The sequence below is a fragment of the Oncorhynchus mykiss genome, chromosome 13, assembly GCF_057628025.1.
Source record: "Oncorhynchus mykiss isolate SJ-2025 chromosome 13, ASM5762802v1, whole genome shotgun sequence".
Lineage (NCBI taxonomy): Eukaryota > Metazoa > Chordata > Actinopteri > Salmoniformes > Salmonidae > Oncorhynchus > Oncorhynchus mykiss.
In genome coordinates, this window is record NC_143034.1 from 3,737,689 (window position 1) to 3,761,404 (window position 23,716).

Sequence of the window (23,716 nt, forward strand, 5' to 3'; positions counted from 1 at the left end):
GGAGCTTCTCCCATGTCCTCCTGCAGGTTAGGTGGTTCTCCCATGTCTTTCTGCAGGCCAGGAGGTTCTCCCTTGTCCTCCTACAGGTTAGGTGGGTCTCCCTTGTCCTCCTACAGGTTAGGTGGTTCTCCCATGTCCTCCTACAGGTTAGGTGGGTCTCCCATGTCCTCCTACGGGTTAGGTGGGTCTCCCATGTCCTCCTACAGGTTAGGTGGGTCTGCCATGTCCTCCTACAGGTTAGATGGGTCTCCCATGTCCTCCTACAGGTTAGGTGGGGCTGCCTTGTCCTCCTACAGGTTAGGTGGGTCTCCCATGTCCTCCTGTAGGTTAGGTGGTTATCCCTTGTCCTCCTACAGGTTAGATGGTTCTCCCATGTCCTCCTACAGGTTAGGTGGGTCTCCCATGTCGTCCTCCACCTTCTGTTGAGGACATGGGAGACCGTTGACTGTTGAGGACATGGGAGACCGTTGACTGTTGAGGACATGGGAGACCGTTGACTGTTGAGGACATGGGAGACCGCTGACTGTTGAGGACATGGGAGACCGCTGACTGTTGAGGAGCTCCTCGAAGTGTTCTTTCCACTGGGATTCGTCATGCTTCATTAGCTTTGGCCCATCTGTGTTAGGCCACGGTGCCTGGGTCTGTACACGACCTTGGTGGTGAGGGATGAGTTAGGCCACGGTGACTGGGTCTGTACACGGCCTTGGTGGTGAGGGATGTGTTAGGCCACGGTGACTGGGTCTGTACACGGCCTTGGTGGCGTCGAAGTCAGCCAGCTGCTGGATCTCCAGGACCTGTTCTGTTCACCATGTGGTTTTTAGTTCCCGGATCTCCAGGACCTGTTCTGTTCACCATGTGGTTTTTAGTTCCCGGATCTCCAGGACCTGTTCTGTTCACCATGTGGTTTTTAGTTCCCGGATCTCCAGGACCTGTTCTGTTCACCATGTGGTTTTTAGTTCCCGGTTCTCCAGGACCTGTTCTGTTCACCATGTGGTTTTTAGTTCCCGGATCTCCAGGACCTGTTCTGTTCTCCATGTGGTTTTTAGTTCCCGGATCTCCAGGACCTGTTCTGTTCACCATGTGGTTTTTAGTTCCCGGATCTCCAGGACCTGTTCTGTTCACCATGTGGTTTTTAGTTCCCGGATCTCCAGGACCTGTTCTGTTCTCCATGTGGTTTTTAGTTCCCGGATCTCTAGGACCTTTTCTGTTCACCATGTGGTTTTTAGTTCCCGGATCTCCAGGACCTGTTCTGTTCACCATGTGGTTTTTAGTTCCCGGATCTCTAGGACCTTTTCTGTTCACCATGTGGTTTTTAGTTCCCGGCGTTGGACATCTCACTGTGGAGGGAGCTTCTCTTTTGGCCCTGCAGTTGGACATCTCACTGTGGAGGGAGCTTCTCTTTTTTGCCCTGCAGTTGGACATCTCACTGTGGAGGGAGCTTCTCTTTTTTGCCCTGCAGTTGGACATCTCACTGTGGAGGGAGCTTCTCTTTTGGCCCTGCAGTTGGACATCTCACTGTGGAGGGAGCTTCTCTGTTGGCCCTGCAGTTGGACATCTCACTGTGGAGGGAGCTTCTCTTTTGGCCCTGCAGTTGGAGACATCTCACTGTGGAGGGAGCTTCTCTTTTGGCCCTGCAGTTGATATCGTTTTTCCAGGCACAAAAGGTTCCCCGCTTGGTTTCAAATGGGCTGTTCAATTTCTGAGGCATTCTCAACAGACCAGTCCTTTTGTGTCTTACTGTCGGTGGGGTCATTCTTTTGGGTCTTACGGTCGGTGGGGTCCTTGTTCTTTTGGGTCGTACAATCGTGGGGTTCTTTTTGGTCTTATAGCCAAGGTTGTCCTTGCAGGTGTTGAGGATGGCGGGCTTGATTATGTTCCAGTGTGTTTCAATGAGCTTCAGCCCCTTGCCATTTGAGTGACAGCTAGCAAAGACGCACACACGGCAGAGCGAGCGAGTGCAATGACGTGGTGGATATATCTGACACATATAGTAGTACGCAATTTACCCGGGGACCACTTTTGGCTCGCGAACCACTACTTTCAGAACGATAAGCTACTAAGTATACAGAAGTACCGGAGTAAACTCTTGTTTAACTTCATCCTGCGAGTCAAAGGGTTGGAGTATAACCGTTACTACGGTTACATTCACACAACCAGAAGTACCGGAGTATAACCGTTACTACGGTTACATTCACACAACCAGAAGTACCGGAGTATAACCGTTACTACGGTTACATTCACACAACCAGAAGTACCGGAGTATAACCGTTACTACGGTTACATTCACACAACCAGAAGTACCGGAGTATAACCGTTACTACGGTTACATTCACACAACCTGAAGTACCGGAGTCAAAGGGTTGGAGTATACCCGTTACTACGGTTACATCCACACAACCTGACGTACCGGAGTAAACTCTGTTTAACTTCATCCTGTGAGTCAAAGGGTTGGAGCCATTTGATTGTTTGCAAAGCACCAAACGGATGGTCATAAGACGTTTTGTCGAAGTGGCCGATGAGTTCATTGTTAATAGCCGATCCCTAGTCCAGGGACCCTTTGTTCACCAGCCAGCTTTCCTTTCAGGAAAAGGGTCTATCTGCCTTTCCTCTCCTACAGGTGCTCTTCACCGGCCAGTCGAGTTTCAGAGAGTGCAGCAAGGTCGATGTGAAATATCCTTAGCTCTCTGCCGTCTTTCAGATCCCTTGTCCATTAGGGTTCCAGGCGCCAATGGTTATTTGGAGCCTGGAATGTAGAATGTAGAATGTTTTTAAACTATGAAATTAAATTAAATTGTTTATTTCTCGTAGTTTCCGACCGTGAAGAGGTGAACCTACTGGACACACACACACACACACACACACAGTCCCTAGAAGAAGTGAAACACACTGAAACCTACAGTACCAGTCAAAAGTTTGGACACGCTTACGAAATAACACGTATGGAATCATGTAGTAACAAAAAAAGTATTAATCTAAGTTTTAATTATTCAATGTAGCCATCCTTTGCCTTGTTGACAGCTTTGCACACTCTTGGCATTCTCCCAACCAGCTTCACCTGGAATGCTTTTCCAACCGTCTTGAAGGAGTTCCCACATATGCTGAGCACTTGTTGGCTGCTTTTCCACACTGCGGTCCAACTCATCCCAAACCATCTCATTTGGGTTGAGGTCGGGAGATTGTGGAGACCAGGTCATCAGATGCAGCACACCATCACTCTCCTTCTTAGTCAAGTAGTCCTTACACAGACTGGAGGTGTGTTGGGTCATTGTCCTGTTGAAAAACCAATGATAGTTCCACTAAGTGCAAACCAGACAGGATGGCGTATCCCTGCAGAATGCTGTGGTAGCCATGCTGGTTAAGTGTGCTTTCAAATCAAATCAAATCAAATCAAATGTATTTATATAGCCCTTCGTACATCAGCTGATATCTCAAAGTGCTGTACAGAAACCCAGCCTAAAACCCCAAACAGCAAGCAATGCAGGTGTAGAAGCACGGTGGCTAGGAAAAACTCCCTAGAAAGGCCAAAACCTAGGAAGAAACCTAGAGAGGAACCAGGCTATGTGGGGTGGCAAGTCCTCTTCTGGCTGTGCCGGGTGGAGATTATAACAGAACATGGCCAAGATGTTCAAATGTTCATAAATGACCAGCATGGTCGAATAATAATAAGGCAGAACAGTTGAAACTGGAGCAGCAGCACGGTCAGGTGGACTGGGGACTGCAAGGAGTCATCATGTCAGGTAGTCCTGGGGCATGGTCCTAGGGCTCAGGTCAGTTGAAACTGGAGCAGCAGCACGGCCAGGTGGACTGGGGACAGCAAGGAGTCATCATGTCAGGTAGTCCTGGGGCATGGTCCTAGGGCTCAGGTCCTCCGAGAGAGAGAAAGAAAGAGAGAAGGAGAGAATTAGAGAACGCACACTTAGATTCACACAGGACACCGAATAGGACAGGAGAAGTACTCCAGATATAACAAACTGACCCTAACCCCCCGACACATAAACTACTGCAGCATAAATACTGAAGGCTGAGACAGGAGGGGTCAGGAGACACTGTGGCCCCATCCGAGGACACCCCCGGACAGGGCCAAACAGGAAGGATATAACCCCACCCACTTTGCCAAAGCACAGCCCCCACACCACTAGAGGGATATCTTCAACCAATCTTCTAAATAAATAAATCACAGACAGTCTCACCAGCAAAGCTCCCCCACACTATCACACCTCCTCCTCCATGCTTCACGGTGGGAATTTTGTCTGTGTGTTTTGTTACAGTAAACTGAGAATATAGTTCCTCTGTGTGTTTCGTTACAGTAAACTGAGTTTATAGTTCCTCTGTGTGTTTTTGTTACAGTAAACTGAGTTTATAGTTCCTCTGTGTGTTTTGTTACAGTAAACTGAGTTTATAGTTCCTCTGTGTGTTTTTGTTACAGTAAACTGAGTTTATAGTTCCTCTGTGTGTTTTTGTTACAGTAAACTGAGTTTATAGTTCCTCTGTGTGTTTTTGTTACAGTAAACTGAGTTTATAGTTCCTCTGGTTGTTTTGTTACAGTAAACTGGATGCCTTCATCTATGATGCTGCTGTGTTAAACTACGCTGCTGGCAGAGACGATGGCTGTAAGCTGGTCACCATCGGCAGCGGGTACATCTTCGCCACCACCGGCTACGGCATCGCTCTGCAGAAAGGGTCGCACTGGAAACGACAGGTGGACTTGGCTATACTGGCCATCATAGGAGATGGTAGGACTCTCCTCTCCTCTCCTCTCCTCTCCTCTCCTCTCCTCTCCTCTCCTCTCCTCTCCTCTCCTCTCCTCTCCTCTCCTCTCCTCGTCTTTCTTCTGCTCTCCTCTCCTCTCCTCTCCTCTCCTCTCCTTGTCTTTCTTCTGCTCTCCTCTCCTCTCCTCTCCTCTCCTCTCCTCTCCTCTCCTCTCCTCTCCTCTACTCGTCTTTCTTCTGCTCTCCTCTTCTCTCCTCTCCTCTCCTCTCCTCTCCTCTCCTCTCCTCGGCTTTCTTCTCCTCTCCTCTCCTCTCCTCTCCTCTCCTCTCCTCGGCTTTCTTCTCCTCTCCTCTCCTCTCCTCTCCTCTCCTCTCTTCTCCTCTCCTCTCCTCTCCTCGGCTTTCTTCTGCTCTCCTCTCCTCTCCTCTCCTTTCCTCTCCTTTCCTCCCCTCTCTTCTCCTCTCCTTTCCTCTGCTCTCCTCCTCTCCTGCCCTTTCCTTTCCCCTCCTTTCATCTCCTCTCCTCTCTCTACCATATTTAACCCTTCTATGTCACTGTCCTCTCCTCCCTCAACCAGTCCTGTATTTCTATACTGTATATGTGGTTATTAATGTATATGTAAAGACATGTATATGCAAATAGGGGTGTATGTAAATAGGGTTATATGTAAATATGGTTATATTTAAATAGGGTTATATGTAAATAGTGCATATGTAAATAGGATTATATGTAAATAGGGTTATATGTAAATAGGGTTATATGTAAATATGGTATATGTAAATAGGGTTATATGTAAATAGGGTTGTATGTAAATAGGGTTACATTTAAATAGGGGTATATGTAAATAGGGTATATGTAAATAGGGTTATATTTAAATAGGGTTATATTTAAATAGGGTTATATGTAAATATGGTTATATTTAAATAGGGTTATATGTAAATAGGGTTATATGTAAATATTGTCATATGTAAATAGGGTATATGTAAATAGGGTTGTATGTAAATAGGGTTGTATGTAAATAAGGTTGTGTGTAAATAAGGTTATATGTAAATAGGGTATATGTAAATAGGGTTATATGTAAATAGGGTATATGTAAATAGGGTATATGTAAATAGGGTTGTATGTAAATAGGGTTATATGTAAATATTGTCATATGTAAATAGGGTATATGTAAATAGGGTTGTATGTAAATAGGGTATATGTAAATAGGGTTATATGTAAATATTGTTATATGTAAATAGGATATATGTAAATAGGGTTGTATGTAAATAGGGTTGTTTATAAATAGGGTTGTATGTAAATAGGGTTGTATGTAAATATTGTTATATGTAAATAGGGTTGTATGTAAATAGGGTTGTATGTAAATAGGGTTGTATATAAATATTGTTATATATAAATAGGGTTATGTATAAATAGGGTTTTATGTAAATAGGGTTATATTTAAAAAGGGGTATATGTAAATAGTGCATATGTAAATAGGGTCATATGTAAATAGGGTTATATGCAAATAGGGTTATTTGTAAATAGGGTTGTATGTAAATAGGGTTGTATGTAAATAGGGTTGTATGTAAATAGGGTTGTGTGTAAATAGGGTTATGTATAAATAGGGTTGTGTGTAAATATTGTTATATGTAAATAGGGTTGTGTGTAAATAGGGTTGTGTATAAATAGGGTTTTGTGTAAATAGGGTTATATGTAAATAGTGTATATGTAAATAGGGTTATATGTAAATAGGGATGTATGTAAATAGGGTATATGTAAATGGGTCTGTATGTAAATATGGTATATGTAAATAGGGCTGTATGTAAATAGTGTATATGTAAATATGGTATATTTAAATAGGGTATATGTAAATAGGGCTGTATGTAAATAGGGTTGTATGTTATTTCTGTCTGTTTTTTCATCTGTCTTCTCTACTGTTACACGTCTGTCTGTTCAGCCAAGTCCAAGAGAGGAGAACTGGCAAGTAAGCATTTCACTGTGTTGTCTACACCTCACTGTTTGTGGTCCTCTCCTTTTCTCTCCTTTCATCTCCTCTCCTCTCCTCTCCTCTCCTCTCCTCTCCTCTCCTCTCCTCTCCTCTCCTCTCCCCTCCTTTCCTCTGCTCTCCTCTCCTCTCCTTTTCTCTCCTTTCATCTCCTCTCCTCTCCTCTCCTCTCCTCTCCTCTCCTCTCCCTCTCCTCTCCTCTCTTCTCCATTTCTCTCCTTTCATATGCTCTCCTCTCCTCTCCTCTCCTCTCCTCCCTCTTTCTTCTCCTCTCCTCTGCTCTCCTCTCCCTTCCTTTCCCCTCCTTTCATCTGCTCATCTCTCCTCTCCTCTCCCTCTCCTCTCCTCTCCTCTCCTCTCCTCTCCTCTCCTCTCCTCTCCTCTCCTCTGCTCTCCTCTCCTTTCCTTTCCCCTCCTTTCATCTCCTCTCCTCTCCTCTCCTCTCCTCTCCTCTCCTCTCCTCTCCTCTCCTCTCCTCTCCTCTCCTCTCTTCTCCTCTCCTCTCCTCTCCTCTCCTCTCCTCTCCTCTCCTCTCCTCTCCTCTCCTCTCCTCTTCTTTCCTCTGCTCTCCTTTCCTCTGCTATCCTTTCCTCTCCTCTCCTTTCCTCTCCTTTCCTTTCCGTTACTTTCCTTCCTCTCCTCTCCTCCCTCTTTCCTCTCCTTTCCTCTCCTCTCCTTTCCTCTCCTTTTCTCTCCTTTCATCTCCTCTCCTTTCCTCTCCTCTCCTCCCTCTTTCCTCTCCTTTCCTCTCCTTTTCTCTCCTTTCATCTCCTCTCCTCTCCTCTCCTCTCATCTCCTCTCCTCTCCTCTCCTCTCCTCTCCTCTCCTCACCTCTCCTTTCCTCTCCTTTCCTTTCCGTTACTTTCCTTCCTCTCTTCTCCTCCCTCTTTCCTCTCCCTCATCATTCCTCTGCTCAGCTCTCCCCTTTTCTTCTCTTCTCCTCTCATCTTCTCTCCTTTCCTCTTCTCTTGTTGCTAGAAAATCCTACCCTCTCTTCTCATCTCTCTTCATATCCTACACTCTCTTCTCGTCTCTCTACATATCCTACACTCTATTCTCGTCTCTCTACATATCCTACACTCTCTTCTCATCTCTCTTCATATCCTACACTCTCTTCTGGTCTCTCTACATATCCTACCCTCTCTTCTCATCTCTCTTCATATCCTACACTCTCTTCTCATCTCTCTTCATATCCTACCCTCTCTTCTCGTCTCTCTACATAACCTACCCTCTCTTCTCGTCTCTCTACATATCCTACACTCTCCTCATCGCTCTTCTTGTCTCTCTTCATATCCTACATTCTCTTCTCGTCTCTCATCTTCTCTCTTCTCGTCTCTCTACATATCCTACTCTCCTCGTCTCTCTTCTCGTCTCTCTTCATATTCTACATTCTCTTCTCGTCTCTCATCTCTTCTCTCTTCTTGTCTCTCTACATATCCTACACTCTCTTCTTGTCTCTCTACATATCCTACACTCTCTTCTTGTCTCTCTTCTCGTCTCTCATAATATCCAACACTCTCTTCATGTCTCTCTACATTGACATGTTAGTCATTTAGCAGACACTCTTATCCAGAGCCACTTACAGTTAGCTCACTCATTCTGATTCAGGAGAGAGGGAGGAGAGGAGAGAGTGAGGAGAGGAGGAGAGGGGATGAGAGGAGGGAGGCATGAGAGGAGGTGAGGGAGGAGAGTGAGGAGAGGAGAGAGGGATGAGAGGAGGAGAGAGGGATGAGAGGAGGTGAGAGGGATGAGAGGAGGTGAGGAGAAAGGGAGGAGAGGAGGAGAGAAGGATGAGAGGAGAAGAGGAGACAGGGATGAGAAAGGGGAGAGAGGAGGGAGAGGAGAGAGGAGAGGAGGAGAGAGGAGGAGAGAGGAGAGGAGGAGAGGAGAGAGATATGAGAAAGGGGAGAGAGGAGAGGAGAGGAGGAGAGAGGAGAGGAGAGGAGGAGAGGAGAGAGATATGAGAAAGAGGAGAGAGGAGAGAGGGATGAGAAAGGGGAGAGAGGGAGGAGAGGAGAGCAGCAGTACCTGGACCATACAGCTCCACTAAATGGACACCATTTTCCCTGAGGGAAAATGATACACTACAGTGTCACTAATCACTACAATGTAGAGAATCTACACTACATCGCCACTACACTACAGTGTCACTAATCACTACAATGTAGAGAATCTCCACTACATCGCCACTACACTACAGTGTCACTAATCACTACAATGTAGATAATCTCCACTACATCGCCACTACACTACAGTGTCACTAATCACTACAATGTAGAGAATCTCCACTACATCGCCACTACACTACAGTGTCACTAATCACTACAATGTAGAGAATCTACACTACATCGCCACTACACTACAATACAGCCTTCCCTGCCAGGCCACACAGCTAGCATGTTCCACTCTGGTCCCACTATCTGTCCTTCCTCACAAAGTGTACACTTGTTCCCTTCCTTTCAGTGATCTGAAAGGAAAGGACTCGAAATAGGAGACTCCCACAAGTACCTCCACCAATCCAATGCTTTTTAAATGTCTGGGATGTAGTGAACGAGTGCAGACCAGCTAGCAGACTATAGTTACCATGGTTACATTCACACAGCTAGCAGACTACAGTATTACCGTCACACGAATACCATGGTTACATTTACACAGCCAGCTAGCAGACTACAGTATTACCACCACATAGTTACCATGGTTACATTCACACAGCCAGCTAGCAGACTACAGTATTACCATCACACAGTTACCATGGTTACATTCCCACAGCCAGCTAGCAGACTACAGTATTACCATCACAGAGTTACCATGGTTACATTCACACAGCCAGCTAGCAGACTACAGTATTACCATCACACAGTTACCATGGTTACATTCCCACAGCCAGCTAGCAGACTACAGTATTACCATCACAGAGTTACCATGTACACATGTACACATATTACCGTCTCCCCCTCCTCACCCCTCTCCACCCCCTTCTGTCTCCCCCTCCTCAGCCCTCCTCACCCCCTTCTGTCTCCCCCTCCTCAGCCCTCCTCACCCCCTTCTGTCTCCCCCTCCTCACCCCTCCTCACCCCCCTCTGTCTCCCCCTCCTCACACCTCCTCACCCCCTTCTGTCTCCTCCTCCTCAGCCCTCCTCACCCCCTTCTGTCTCCCCCTCCTCACCCCTCCTCACCCCCTTCTCTCTCTATCAATAGATCATGTCATATACTTTACTTACTGTCTACCTCTCTCTCTCTATCAATAGATCATGTCATAGACTACTTACTGTCTACCTCTCTCTCTCTATCAATAGATCATGTCATATACTTTACTTACTGTCTACCTCTCTCTCTCTATCAATAGATCATGTCATATACTTTACTTACTGTCTACCTACCTCTCTCTATCAATAGATCATGTCATATACTACTTACTGTCTACCTCTCTCTCTCTATCAATAGATCATGTCATAGACTACTTACTGTCTACCTCTCTCTCTCTATCAATAGATCATGTCATATACTTTACTTACTGTCTACCTCTCTCTCTCTATCAATAGATCATGTCATATACTTTACTTACTGTCTACCTCTCTCTCTCTATCAATAGATCATGTCATAGACTACTTACTGTCTACCTACCTCTCTCTCTCTATCAATAGATCATGTCATATACTTTACTTACTGTCTACCTCTCTCTCTCTATCAATAGATCATGTCATAGACTACTTACTGTCTACCTCTCTCTCTCTATCAATAGATCATGTCATATACTTTACTTACTGTCTACCTCTCTCTCTCTATCAATAGATCATGTCATATACTTTACTTACTGTCTACCTCTCTCTCTCTATCAATAGATCATGTCATATACTTTACTTACTGTCTACCTCTCTCTCTCTATCAATAGATCATGTCATAGACTACTTACTGTCTACCTACCTCTCTCTCTCTATCAATAGATCATGTCATATACTTTACTTACTGTCTACCTCTCTCTCTCTATCAATAGATCATGTCATAGACTACTTACTGTCTACCTCTCTCTCTCTATCAATAGATCATGTCATATATACTACTTACTGTCTACCTCTCTCTCTCTATCAATAGATCATGTCATATACTACTTACTGTCTATCTCTCTACCCCAACCTCTCTTTCTCTCCCTGCCCCCACTCTCTGTCTCTCTCTCTCTCTCTCTCTCTCGCTCGCTCGCTCTCTCTCTCTCTCTCTGTCTCTCTCTCTCTCTCTCTGTCTCTCTCTCTCTCTCTCTCTCTGTCTCTCTCTCTCTCTCTCTCTCTCCCCTCTTCTCCAGGTGAGATGGAGGAGTTGGAGGCTATCTGGCTAACGGGGATCTGTCACAATGAGAAGAACGAGGTGATGTCCAGTCAGCTGGATATAGACAACATGGCCGGAGTGTTTTACATGCTGGCTACCGCCATGGGCCTGTCTCTAATTACCTTCATATCAGAACACCTCTTCTACTGGAGGCTGAGATACTGTTTCACTGGAGTCTGTAACGGACGACCTGGTCTGCTCTTCACCATCAGCAGGGTAAGACTGAAGGGTACTGGGTAGGGGTTAGGGTACTGGGTAGGGGTTAGGGTACTGGGTAGGGGTTAGGGTACTGGGTAGGGGTTAGGGTACTGGGTAGGGGTTAGGGTACTGGGTAGGGATTAGGGTACTGGGTAGGGATTGGGGTACTGGGTAGGGGTTAGGGTACTGGGTAGGGGTTAGGGTACTGGGTAGGGGTTAGGGTACAGGGTAGGGGTTAGGGTACTGGGTAGGGATTAGGGTACTGGGTAGGGATTGGGGTACTGGGTAGGGGTTAGGGTACTCGGTAGGGGTTAGGGTGTAGAATGAGGCTGAGATACTGTTTCACTGGAGTCTGTAACGGACGACCTGGTCTGCTCTTCACCATCAGCAGGGTAAGACTGAAGGGTACTGGGTAGGGGTTAGGGTACTGGGTAGGGGTTAGGGTACTGGGTAGGGGTTAGGGTACTGGGTAGGGGTTAGGGTACTGGGTAGGGATTAGGGTACTGGGTAGGGATTGGGGTACTGGGTAGGGGTTAGGGGACTCGGTAGGGGTTAGGGTGTAGAATGAGGCTGAGATACTGTTTCACTGGAGTCTGTAACGGACGACCTGGTCTGCTCTTCACCATCAGCAGGGTAAGACTGAAGGGTACTGGGTAGGGGTTAGGGTGCTGGGTAGGGGTTAGGGTGCTGGCTGCCGCCATGGGCCTGTCTCTCATTACCTTCATATCAGAACTACTGGAGGCTGAGATACTGTTTCACTGGAGTCTGTAACGGACGACCTGGTCTGCTCTTCACCATCAGCAGGGTAAGACTGAAGGGTACTGGGTAGGGATTAGGGTACTGGGTAGGGGTTAGGGTACTGGGTAGGGGTCAGGGTACTGGGTAGGAGTTAGGGTGTAGAATGTAGGGGCTAGGGTACTGGGTAGGGGTTAGGGTACTGGGTAGGGGTTAGGGTACTGGGTAGGGGTTAGGGTACTGGGTAGTGGTCAGGGTACTGGGTAGGGGCTAGGGTACTGGGTAGGGGTTAGGGTACTGGGTAGGGGTTAGGGTACTGGGTAGGGGTTAGGGTACTGGGTAGTGGTCAGGGTACTGGGTAGGGTTTGGGTACTGGGTAGGGGTTAGGGTACTGGGTAGGGGTTAGGGTACTGGGTAGTGGTCAGGGTACTGGGTAGGGGCTAGGGTACTGGGTAGGGGTTAGGGTACTGGGTAGGGTTTGGGTACTGGGTAGGGGTTAGGGGACTGGGTAAGGGTTAGGGTGTAGAATGTAGGGGTTAGGGTGTAGAATGTAGGGGCTAGGGTGCTGGGTAGGGTACTGGGTAGGGGTTAGGGTACTGGGTAGTAGTTAGGGTACTGGGTAGGGGTTAGGGTATTGTGTAGGGGTTAGGGTGTAGAATGTAGGGGTTGGGGTGTAGAATGTAGGGGCTAGGGTACTGGGTAGGGGTTAGGGTACTGGGTAGGGGCTAGGGTACTGGGTAGGGGTTAGGGTACTGGGTAGGGGTTAGGGTACTGGGTAGGGATTAGGGTACTGGGTAGGGATGAGGGTGTGGGTAGGGGTTAGGGTACTGGGTAGGGGTTAGGATGTAGAATGTAGGGGCTAGGGTACTGGGTAGGGGTTAGGGTGTAGAATGTAGGGGCTAGGGTACTGGGTAGGGGCTAGGGTACTGGGTAGGGGCTAGGGTACTGGGTAGGGGTTAGGGTACTGGGTAGGGGTTAGGGTACTGGGTAGGGATTAGGGTACTGGGTAGGGATTAGGGTGTGGGTAGGGGTTAGGGTACTGGGTAGGGGTTAGGATGTAGAATGTAGGGGCTAGGGTACTGGGTAGGGGTTAGGGTGTAGAATGTAGGGGCTAGGGTACTGGGTAGGGGTTAGGGTACTGGGTAGGGGTTAGGCTACTGGGTAGGGGTTAGGCTACTGGGTAGGGGTTAGGGTACTGGGTAGGGGTTAGGGTACTGGGTAGGGATTAGGGTGTAGAATGTAGGGGTTAGGGTACTGGGTAGGGGTTAGGGTACTGGGTAGGGGTTAGGGTGTAGGGTGTAGAATGTAGGGTTTAAATTGTAGAATGTAGGGGTTAGGGTGTAGAATGTAGGGGTTAAAGTGTATGATGTAGGGTTTAGAGTGTAGAATGTAGGGGTTAGGGTACTTGGTAGGGTTAGGGTGTAGAATGTAAGGGTTAGGGTGTAGATGTAGGGGTTAGGGTGTAGAATGTAGGGGTTAAGGTGTAGAACGTAGGGGTTAGGTTACTGGGTAGGGTTAGGGTGTAGAATGTAGGGGCTAGTGTACTGGGTAGGGGTAGGGTGTAGAATGTAGAGGTTAGGGTACTGGGTAGGGGTTAGGGTGTAGAATGTAGGGTTTAGGGTGTAAAATGTAGAGGTTAGGGTGTAGAATGTAGGGGTTAAAGTGTAGAATGTAGGGTAGAGTGGAGGGGGTAGGATGGAGGGTGTAGGGGGTAAGGGGTATGGGGTAGGATGGAGGGGGTAGGATGGAGTGGGTAGAGGAGGAGAGAGAGGTGGAGGAAGGAGAGAGAGAGAGAGAGAGAGAGAGAGAGAGAGAGAGGTGGAGGAAGGACAGAGAGAGAGAGAGAGAGAGAGAGAGAGAGAGAAAGAGAGAGAGAGAAGGGGATGGAGGAAGGAGGGAGGGAGATGGTCGGGTTACTGCTGTGAAATAGAGCCAGGTGTTGCAGCCTGAGGCAGAGAACAGATACATCACCTCACCCTCTGTCTCTGTTCTCTATTCTGCACCTGTACTTTACTAGCCATCCTTTCTCAGCCTGGGTTAGGGCCAGTCTGTTTCTACTGTCTCTCAGCCTGGGTTAGGGCCAGTCTGTTTCTACTGTCTCTCAGCCTGGGTTAGGGCCAGTCTGTTTCTACTGTCTCCTAGCCTGGGTTAGGGCCAGTCTCTTTCTACTGTCTCAGCCTGGGTTAGGGCCAGTCTCTTTCTACTGTCTCAGCCTGGGTTAGGGCCAGTCTCTTTCTACTGTCTCTCAGCCTGGGTTAGGGCCAGTCTGTTTCTACTGTCTCTCAGCCTGGGTTAGGGCCAGTCTGTTTCTACTGTCTCTCAGCCTGGGTTAGGGCCAGTCTGTTTCTACTGTCTCAGCCGGGGTTAGGGCCAGTCTGTTTCTACTGTCTCAGCCGGGATTAGGGCCAGTCTGTTTCTACTGTCTCTCAGCCTGGGTTAGGGCCAGTCTGTTTATACTGTCTCTTAGCCTGGGTTATGGCCAGTCTGTTTCTACTGTCTCTCAGCCTGGGCTGGGGCCAGTCTGTTTCTACTGTCTCAGCCTGGGTTAGGGCCAGTCTCTTTTGACTGTCTCTTAGCCTGGGTTAGGGCCAGTCTCTTTCTACTGTCTCTTAGCCTGAGTTAGGGCCAGTCTGTTTCTACTGTCTCTTATTCTGGGTTAGGGCCAGTCTGTTTCTACTGTCTCCTATTCTGGGTTAGGGCCAGTCTCTTTCTACTGTCTCAGCCTGGGTTAGGGCCAGTCTCTTTCTACTGTCTCAGCCTGGGTTAGGGCCAGTCTCTTTCTACTGTCTCTCAGCCTGGGTTAGGGCCAGTCTGTTTCTACTGTCTCTCAGCCTGGGTTAGGGCCAGTCTCTTTCTACTGTCTCTCAGCCTGGGTTAGGGCCAGTCTGTTTCTACTGTCTCAGCCGGGGTTAGGGCCAGTCTGTTTCTACTGTCTCAGCCGGGATTAGGGCCAGTCTGTTTCTACTGTCTCTCAGCCTGGGTTAGGGCCAGTCTGTTTATACTGTCTCTTAGCCTGGGTTATGGCCAGTCTGTTTCTACTGTCTCTCAGCCTGGGCTGGGGCCAGTCTGTTTCTACTGTCTCAGCCTGGGTTAGGGCCAGTCTCTTTCGACTGTCTCTTAGCCTGGGTTAGGGCCAGTCTCTTTCTACTGTCTCTTAGCCTGAGTTAGGGCCAGTCTGTTTCTACTGTCTCTTATTCTGGGTTAGGGCCAGTCTGTTTCTACTGTCTCCTATTCTGGGTTAGGGCCAGTCTGTTTATACTGTCTCCTATTCTGGATTAGGGCCAGTCTGTTCTATTGTCTCTTATTCTTGGTTAGGGCCAGTCTCTTTCTACTGTCTCTCAGCCTGGGTTAGGGCCAGTCTCTTTCTATTGTCTCAGCCTGAGTTAGGGCCAGTCTGTTTCTACAGTCTCATTCTGGGTTAGGGCCAGTCTCTTTCTACTGTCTCTTAGAATGGGTTAGGGCCAGTCTGTTTCTACAGTCTCAGCCTGGGTTAGGGCCAGTCTCTTTCTAATGTCTCTTAGCCTGGGTTAGGGCCAGTCTCTTTCTATTGTCTCAGCCTGGGTTAGGGCCAGTCTGTTTCTACAGTCTCAGCCGGGATTAGGGCCAGTCTGTTTCTACTGTCTCTCAGCCTGGGTTAGGGCCAGTCTGTTTATACTGTCTCTTAGCCTGGGTTATGGCCAGTCTGTTTCTACTGTCTCTCAGCCTGGGCTGGGGCCAGTCTGTTTCTACTGTCTCAGCCTGGGTTAGGGCCAGTCTCTTTCGACTGTCTCTTAGCCTGGGTTAGGGCCAGTCTCTTTCTACTGTCTCTTAGCCTAAGTTAGGGCCAGTCTGTTTCTACTGTCTCTTATTCTGGGTTAGGGCCAGTCTGTTTCTACTGTCTCCTATTCTGGGTTAGGGCCAGTCTGTTTATACTGTCTCCTATTCTGGATTAGGGCCAGTCTGTTCTATTGTCTCTTATTCTTGGTTAGGGCCAGTCTCTTTCTACTGTCTCTCAGCCTGGGTTAGGGCCAGTCTCTTTCTATTGTCTCAGCCTGAGTTAGGGCCAGTCTGTTTCTACAGTCTCATTCTGGGTTAGGGCCAGTCTCTTTCTACTGTCTCTTAGAATGGGTTAGGGCCAGTCTGTTTCTACAGTCTCAGCCTGGGTTAGGGCCAGTCTCTTTCTAATGTCTCTTAGCCTGGGTTAGGGCCAGTCTCTTTCTATTGTCTCAGCCTGGGTTAGGGCCAGTCTGTTTCTACAGTCTCAGCCTGGGTTAGGGCCAGTCTGTTTCTACATTCTCAGCCTGGGTTAGGGCCAGTCTGTTTCTACAGTCTCAGCCTGGATTAGGGCCAGTCTGTTTCTACTGTCTCAGCCTGGGTTAGGGCCAGTCTGTTTCTACTGTCTCAGCCTGGATTAGGGCCAGTCTCTTTCTACTGTCTCAGCCTGGGTTAGGGCCAGTCTCTTTCTATTGTCTCAGCCTGGGTTAGGGCCAGTCTGTTTCTACTGTCTCAGCCTGGGTTAGGGCCAGTCTGTTTCTACTGTCTCAGCCTTGGTTAGGGCCAGTCTCTTTCTATTGTCTCTTAGCCTGGGTTAGGGCCAGTCTGTTTCTACTGTCTCTTAGCCTGGGTTAGGGCCAGTCTCTTTCTACTGTCTCTTAGCCTGGGTTAGGGCCAGTCTGTTTCTACTGTCTCTTATTCTGGGTTAGGGCCAGTCTGTTTCTACTGTCTCAGCCTGGGTTAGGGCCAGTCTCTTTCTACTGTCTCTCAGCCTGGGTTAGGGACAGTCTGTTTCTACTGTCTCTTATTCTGGGTTAGGGCCAGTCTGTTTCTACTGTCTCAGCTGGGTTAGGGTCAGTCTCTTTCTACTGTCTCTTAGCCTGGGTTAGTGCCAGTCTCTTTCTACTGTCTCTTATTCTGGGTTAGGGCCAGTCTGTTTCTACTGTCTCTTATTCTGGGTTAGGGCCAGTCTGTTTCTACTGTCTCTTATTCTGGGTTAGGGCCATTCTCTTTCTATTGTCTCCTAAACTGGGTTAGGGCCAGTCTGTTTCTACTGTCTCTTAGCCTGGGTTAGGGCCAGTCTGTTTCTACTGTCTCTTAGCCTGGGTTAGGGCCAGTCTCTTTCTACTGTCTCCTAGCCTGGGTTAGGGCCCGTCTCTTTCTACTGTCTCTTAGCCTGGGTTAGGACCAGTCTGTTTCTACTGTTTCTTAGCCTGGGTTAGGGCCAGTCTCATTCTATTGTCTCTCAGCCTGGGTTAGGGACAGTCTCTTTCTACTGTCTCTTAGCCTGTCTTTCTACTGTCTCTTTCTACAGTATCTTAGCCTGGGTTAGGGCCAGTCTGTTTGTGAGGAGTTAAGAGGAGTTAAGAGGAGTAGTGAGGAGTTAAGAGGAGTAGTGAGGAGTTAAGAGGAGTAGTGAGGAGTTAAGAGGAGTTAAGAGGAGTAGTGAGGAGTTAAGAGGAGTAGTGAGGAGTTAAGAGGTGTAGTGAGGAGTTAAGAGGAGTAGTGAGGAGTTAAGAGGAGTAGTGAGGTTTTAAGAGGAGTTAAGAGGAGTAGTGAGGAGTTAAGAGGAGTAGTGAGGAGATAAGAGGCATTAGTGAGGAGTTAAGAGGAGTTAAGAGGAGTAGTGAGGAGTTAAGAGGAGTTAAGAGGAGTAGTGAGGAGTTAAGAGGAGTACTGAGGAGTTAAGAGGAGTTAAGAGGAGTAGTGAGGAGTTAAGAGTAGTGAGGAGTTAAGAGGTGTAGTGAGGAGTTAAGAGGAGTTAAGAGGAGTAGTGAGGTTTTAAGAGTAGTTAAGAGGAGTAGTGAGGAGTTAAGAGGAGTAGTGAGGAGTTAAGAGGAGTAGTGAGGAGTTAAGAGGAGTTAAGAGGAGTAGTGAGGAGTTAAGAGGAGTTAAGAGGAGTTAAGAGGAGTTAAGAGGAGTAGTGAGGTTTTAAGAGGAGTTAAGAGGAGTAGTGAGGAGTTAAGAGGTGTAGTGAGGAGTTAAGAGGAGTAGTGAGGAGTTAAGAGGAGTTAAGAGGAGAGTGAGGAGTTAAGAGGAGTTAAGAGGAATAGTGAGTAGTTAAGAGGAGTAGTGAGGAGTTAAGAGGAGTAGTGAGGAGTTAAGAGGAGTTAAGAGGAGTTAAGAGGAGTAGTGAGGAGTTAAGAGGAGTAGTGAGGAGTTAAGAGGAGTTAAGAGGAGTAGTGAGGAGTTAAGAGGAGTTAAGAGGAGTAGTGAGGAGTTAAGAGGTGTTAAGAGGAGTAGTGAGGAGTTAAGAGGAGTTAAGAGGAGTAGTGAGGAGTTAAGAGGAGTTAAGAGGAGTAGTGAGGAGTTAAGAGGAGTTAAGAGGAGTAGTGAGGAGTTAAGAGGAGTTGTGAGGAGTTCAGAGGAGTAGTGAGGAGTTAAGAGGAGTTAAGAGGAGTTAAGAGGAGTAGTGAGGAGTTAAGAGGAGTTAAGAGGAGTAGTGAGGAGTTAAGAGGAGTTGTGAGGAGTTAAGAGGAGTAGTGAGGAGTTAAGAGGAGTTAAGAGGAGTTAAGAGGAGTAGTGAGGAGTTAAGAGGAGTTAAGAGGAGTAGTGAGGAGTTAAGAGGAGTAGTGAGGAGTTAAGAGGAGTAGTGAGGAGTAGTGAGGAGTTAAGAGGAGTAGTGAGGAGTTAAGAGGAGTTAAGAGGAGTAGTGAGGAGTTAAGAGGAGTAGTGAGGAGTTAAGAGGAGTAGTGAGGAGTTAAGAGGAGTTAAGAGGAGTAGTGAGGAGTTAAGAGGAGTTAAGAGGAGTAGTGAGGAGTTAAGAGGAGTAGTGAGGAGTTAAGAGGAGTAGTGAGGAGTTAAGAGGAGTTAAGAGGAGTTAAGAGGAGTAGTGAGGAGTTAAGAGGAGTTAAGAGGAGTAGTGAGGAGTTAAGAGGAGTAGTGAGGAGTTAAGAGGAGTAGTGAGGAGTTAAGAGGAGTAGTGAGGAGTTAAGAGGAGTAGTGAGGAGTTAAGAGGAGTAGTGAGGAGTTAAGAGGAGTTAAGAGGAGTAGTGAGGAGTTAAGAGGAGTAGTGAGGAGTTAAGAGGAGTTAAGAGGAGTAGTGAGGAGTTAAGAGGAGTTAAGAGGAGTAGTGAGGAGTAGTGAGGAGTTAAGAGGAGTAGTGAGGAGTTAAGAGGAGTTAAGAGGAGTAGTGAGGAGTTAAGAGGAGTTAAGAGGAGTAGTGAGGAGTTAAGAGGAGTAGTGAGAAGTTAAGAGGAGTTAAGAGGAGTAGTGAGGAGTTAAGAGGAGTAGTGAGGAGTTAAGAGGAGTTAAGAGGAGTAGTGAGGAGTTAAGAGGAGTAGTGAGGAGTTAAGAGGAGTTAAGAGGAGTAGTGAGGAGTTAAGAGGAGTAGTGCTACTACCAAGGGTTACTCTTTTGTCTGTCTGTCTGTCTGTCTGTCTGTCTCTCTCTCTCTCTCTCTCTCTCTCTCTCTCTCTCTTCTCTCCCCGACTCTCTCTCTCTCTCTCTCCCTCTCTCCCTCTCTGTCTCTCTCTCTCTCTCTCTCTCTCTCTCTGTGTGTGTGTGTATGTTGTCTGTCTGTGTGTGTGTGCTGCCTCACACTAATCTTCTTCCTCTCTCTTTCTGTTCCCTTTTTTCCTCCCTTCCTCCCGCCCCTCCATCACCATCATCATCATCGCCCCCTCCTCTCTTCCTCATCTCCTCCTCCCCTCCTCTCCTTTCCTCCCCCTCCTCCTCCTCCTCTCCTCCTCCCCTCCTCCTCTCCTCCCCTCCTCATCTCCTCCTCTCCTCCTCCTCCCCTCCTCCTCTCCTCCCCCTCCTCATCTCCTCCTTCTCTCCTCCTCCCCTCCTCCCCTCCTCCTCTCCTCCCCCTCCTCCTCCTCATCTCCTCCTCCTCTCCTCCTCCTCCCCTCCTCCTCTCCTCCTCCTCCTCCTCTCCAGGGTATCTGGTCTTGTGTCCACGGGGTCCATATAGAGTTAAAGAAGAAGCCTCCGGAGTTGGACTTCTCTCCTCAGGCCAACATGTTACACCTTCTGAAGTCAGCTAAGAAGATCACCCTGTCTTCTTCATCTCCTAAACGCTCCCCGGCCTTGCTGCAGCCTGGTATCATCAACATGATGAAAGGTATGATAAACCCCTGACCTCTAACCCCTGACCTCACATCTCTAACCCAGCAACAAAAATTATAGAATTACAGGAACCTTTCCAAGAAAAATACCTGGTAGGAGGATTTCAAATTCCCTGGGAAGATTCCAACTGGGACTTCAGGAAAAATGTTGGGGAATTTTATCAGGAAATTAAAGGGAAAATCTGCTACTTACATTTTATTAAATTCAGGATTACATATCCTTTGATTCTTCAAGAATGTAACTTAAAAATGCCTCATCAGCTTATTGCAACTGTTGTACCCAATAGTGATGTATATACATCTTGAACGGCCGATGCTATGAGAGGAAGGTACAAGTCGGCCATATTGAAACTCCCAATGCAAATGTACACGTATTTAAGTCTTGTTTTTGTTGTTGTAGAGGGGACAGTAACATTAATCATCTCTAACAATTATACTTTAAGACAAAAAACAATTTAATATATAATTTTTGTATTTGTTAAATTAATGATTAGATAACATAATATAATTTAAAAGTATCCGTTAAAGTGTCTGTAGAAAAAAAAAGTTTCACAACCGAACGTAGACATAATAAATGTAGTAACAGAACCCCACAGTAGAGGTGTAGACATAATAAATGTAGTAACAGAACCCCACAGTAGAGGTGTAGACATAATAAATGTAGTAACAGAACCCCACAGTAGAGGTGTAGACATTAATAAATGTAGTAACAGAACCCCACAGTAGAGGTGTAGACATAATAAATGTAGTAACAGAACCCCACAGTAGAGGTGTAGACATAATAAATGTAGTAACAGAACCCCACAGTAGAGGTGTAGACATAATAAATGTAGTAACAGAACCCCACAGTAGAGGTGTAGACATTAATAAATGTAGTAACAGAACCCCACAGTAGAGGTGTAGACATAATAAATGTAGTAACAGAACCCCACAGTAGAGGTGTAGACATAATAAATGTAGTAACAGAACCCCACAGTAGAGGTGTAGACATTAATAAATGTAGTAACAGAACCCCACAGTAGAGGTGTAGACATTAATAAATGTAGTAACAGAACCCCACAGTAGAGGTGTAGACATTAATAAATGTAGTAACAGAACCCCACAGTAGAGGTGTAGACATAATAAATGTAGTAGCAGAACCCCACAGTAGAGGTGTAGACATAATAAATGTAGTAACAGAACCCCACAGTAGAGGTGTAGACGTAATAAATGTAGTAACAGAACCCCACAGTAGAGGTGTAGACATAATAAATGTAGTAACAGAACCCCACAGTAGAGGTGTAGACATTAATAAATGTAGTAACAGAACCCCACAGTAGAGGTGTAGACATAATAAATGTAGTAACAGAACCCCACAGTAGAGTTGTAGACATTAATAAATGTAGTAACAGAACCCCACAGTAGATGTGTAGACATTAATAAATGTAGTAGCAGAACCCCACAGTAGAGGTGTAGACATAATAAATGTAGTAACAGAACCCCACAGTAGAGGTGTAGACATAATAAATGTAGTAACAGAACCCCACAGTAGAGGTGTAGACATTAATAAATGTAGTAACAGAACCCCACAGTAGAGGTGTAGACATTAATAAATGTAGTAACAGAACCCCACAGTAGAGGTGTAGACATTAATAAATGTAGTAACAGAACCCCACAGTAGAGGTGTAGACATAATAAATGTAGTAGCAGAACCCCACAGTAGAGGTGTAGACATAATAAATGTAGTAACAGAGCCCCACAGTAGAGGTGTAGACATAATAAATGTAGTAACAGAACCCCACAGTAGAGGTGTAGACATTAATAAATGTAGTAACAGAACCCCACAGTAGAGGTGTAGACATAATAAATGTAGTAACAGAACCCCACAGTAGAGGTGTAGACATTAATAAATGTAGTAACAGAACCCCACAGTAGAGGTGTAGACATAATAAATGTAGTAACAGAACCCCACAGTAGAGGTGTAGACATTAATAAATGTAGTAACAGAACCCCACAGTAGAGGTGTAGACATAATAAATGTAGTAACAGAACCCCACAGTAGAGGTGTAGACATTAATAAATGTAGTAACAGAACCCCACAGTAGAGGTGTAGACATTAATAAATGTAGTAACAGAACCCCACAGTAGAGGTTTAGACATAATAAATGTAGTAACAGAGCCCCACAGTAGAGGTGTAGACATAATAAATGTAGTAACAGAACCCCACAGTAGAGGTGTAGATGTAATAAATGTAGTAACAGAACCCCACAGTAGAGGTGTAGACATTAATAAATGTAGTAACAGAACCCCACAGTAGAGGTGTAGACATTAATAAATGTAGTAACAGAACCCCACAGTAGAGGTGTAGACATAATAAATGTAGTAACAGAACCCCACAGTAGAGGTGTAGACATAATAAATGTAGTAACAGAACCCCACAGTAGAGGTGTAGACATAATAAATGTAGTAACAGAACCCCACAGTAGAGGTGTAGACATTAATAAATGTAGTAGCAGAGCCCCACAGTAGAGGTGTAGACATTAATAAATGTAGTAACAGAACCCCACAGTAGAGGTGTAGACATAATAAATGTAGTAACAGAACCCCACAGTAGAGGTGTAGACATAATAAATGTAGTAACAGAACCCCACAGTAGAGGTGTAGACATAATAAATGTAGTAACAGAACCCCACAGTAGAGGTGTAGACATAATAAATGTAGTAACAGAACCCCACAGTAGAGGTGTAGACATAATAAATGTAGTAACAGAACCCCACAGTAGAGGTGTAGACATTAATAAATGTAGTAGCAGAGCCCCACAGTAGAGGTGTAGACATTAATAAATGTAGTAACAGAACCCCACAGTAGAGGTGTAGACATAATAAATGTAGTAACATAACCCCACAGTAGAGGTGTAGACATAATAAATGTAGTAACAGAACCCCACAGTAGAGGTGTAGACATAATAAATGTAGTAACAGAACCCCACAGTAGAGGTGTAGACATTAATAAATGTAGTAGCAGAGCCCCACAGTAGAGGTGTAGACATAATAAATGTAGTAACAGAGCCCCACAGTAGAGGTGTAGACATAATAAATGTAGTAACAGAACCCCACAGTAGAGGTGTAGACATAATAAATGTAGTAACAGAACCCCACAGTAGAGGTGTAGACATAATAAATGTAGTAACAGAACCCCACAGTAGAGGTGTAGACATAATAAATGTAGTAACAGAACCCCACAGTAGAGGTGTAGACATAATAAATGTAGTAGCAGAGCCCCACAGTAGAGGTGTAGACATTAATAAATGTAGTAACAGAACCCCACAGTAGAGGTGTAGACATAATAAATGTAGTAACATAACCCCACAGTAGAGGTGTAGACATAATAAATGTAGTAACAGAACCCCACAGTAGAGGTGTAGACATAATAAATGTAGTAACAGAACCCCACAGTAGAGGTGTAGACATTAATAAATGTAGTAGCAGAGCCCCACAGTAGAGGTGTAGACATAATAAATGTAGTAACAGAGCCCCACAGTAGAGGTGTAGACATAATAAATGTAGTAGCAGAGCCCCACAGTAGAGGTGTAGACATAATAAATGTAGTAACAGAACCCCACAGTAGAGGTGTAGACATAATAAATGTAGTAACAGAACCCCACAGTAGAGGTGTAGACATAATAAATGTAGTAACAGAGCCCCACAGTAGAGGTGTAGACATTAATAAATGTAGTAACAGAGCC

General features: G+C 46.2%; 1 protein-coding gene across 1 annotated transcript in view; it reads left to right on the top strand.

Annotated features, from left to right (window-relative positions):
• Positions 1–23,716, top strand: part of LOC118940215 (glutamate receptor ionotropic, NMDA 2A) — a 196,699-nt gene that overhangs the window by 164,333 nt on the left and 8,650 nt on the right. The window contains exons 16-18 of the mRNA XM_090194736.1: positions 4,546–4,733; positions 10,995–11,233; positions 19,805–19,988. Coding sequence (XP_090050862.1) covers positions 4,546–4,733; positions 10,995–11,233; positions 19,805–19,988 — 611 coding nt within the window. The remainder of the gene's footprint in view (positions 1–4,545; positions 4,734–10,994; positions 11,234–19,804; positions 19,989–23,716) is intronic.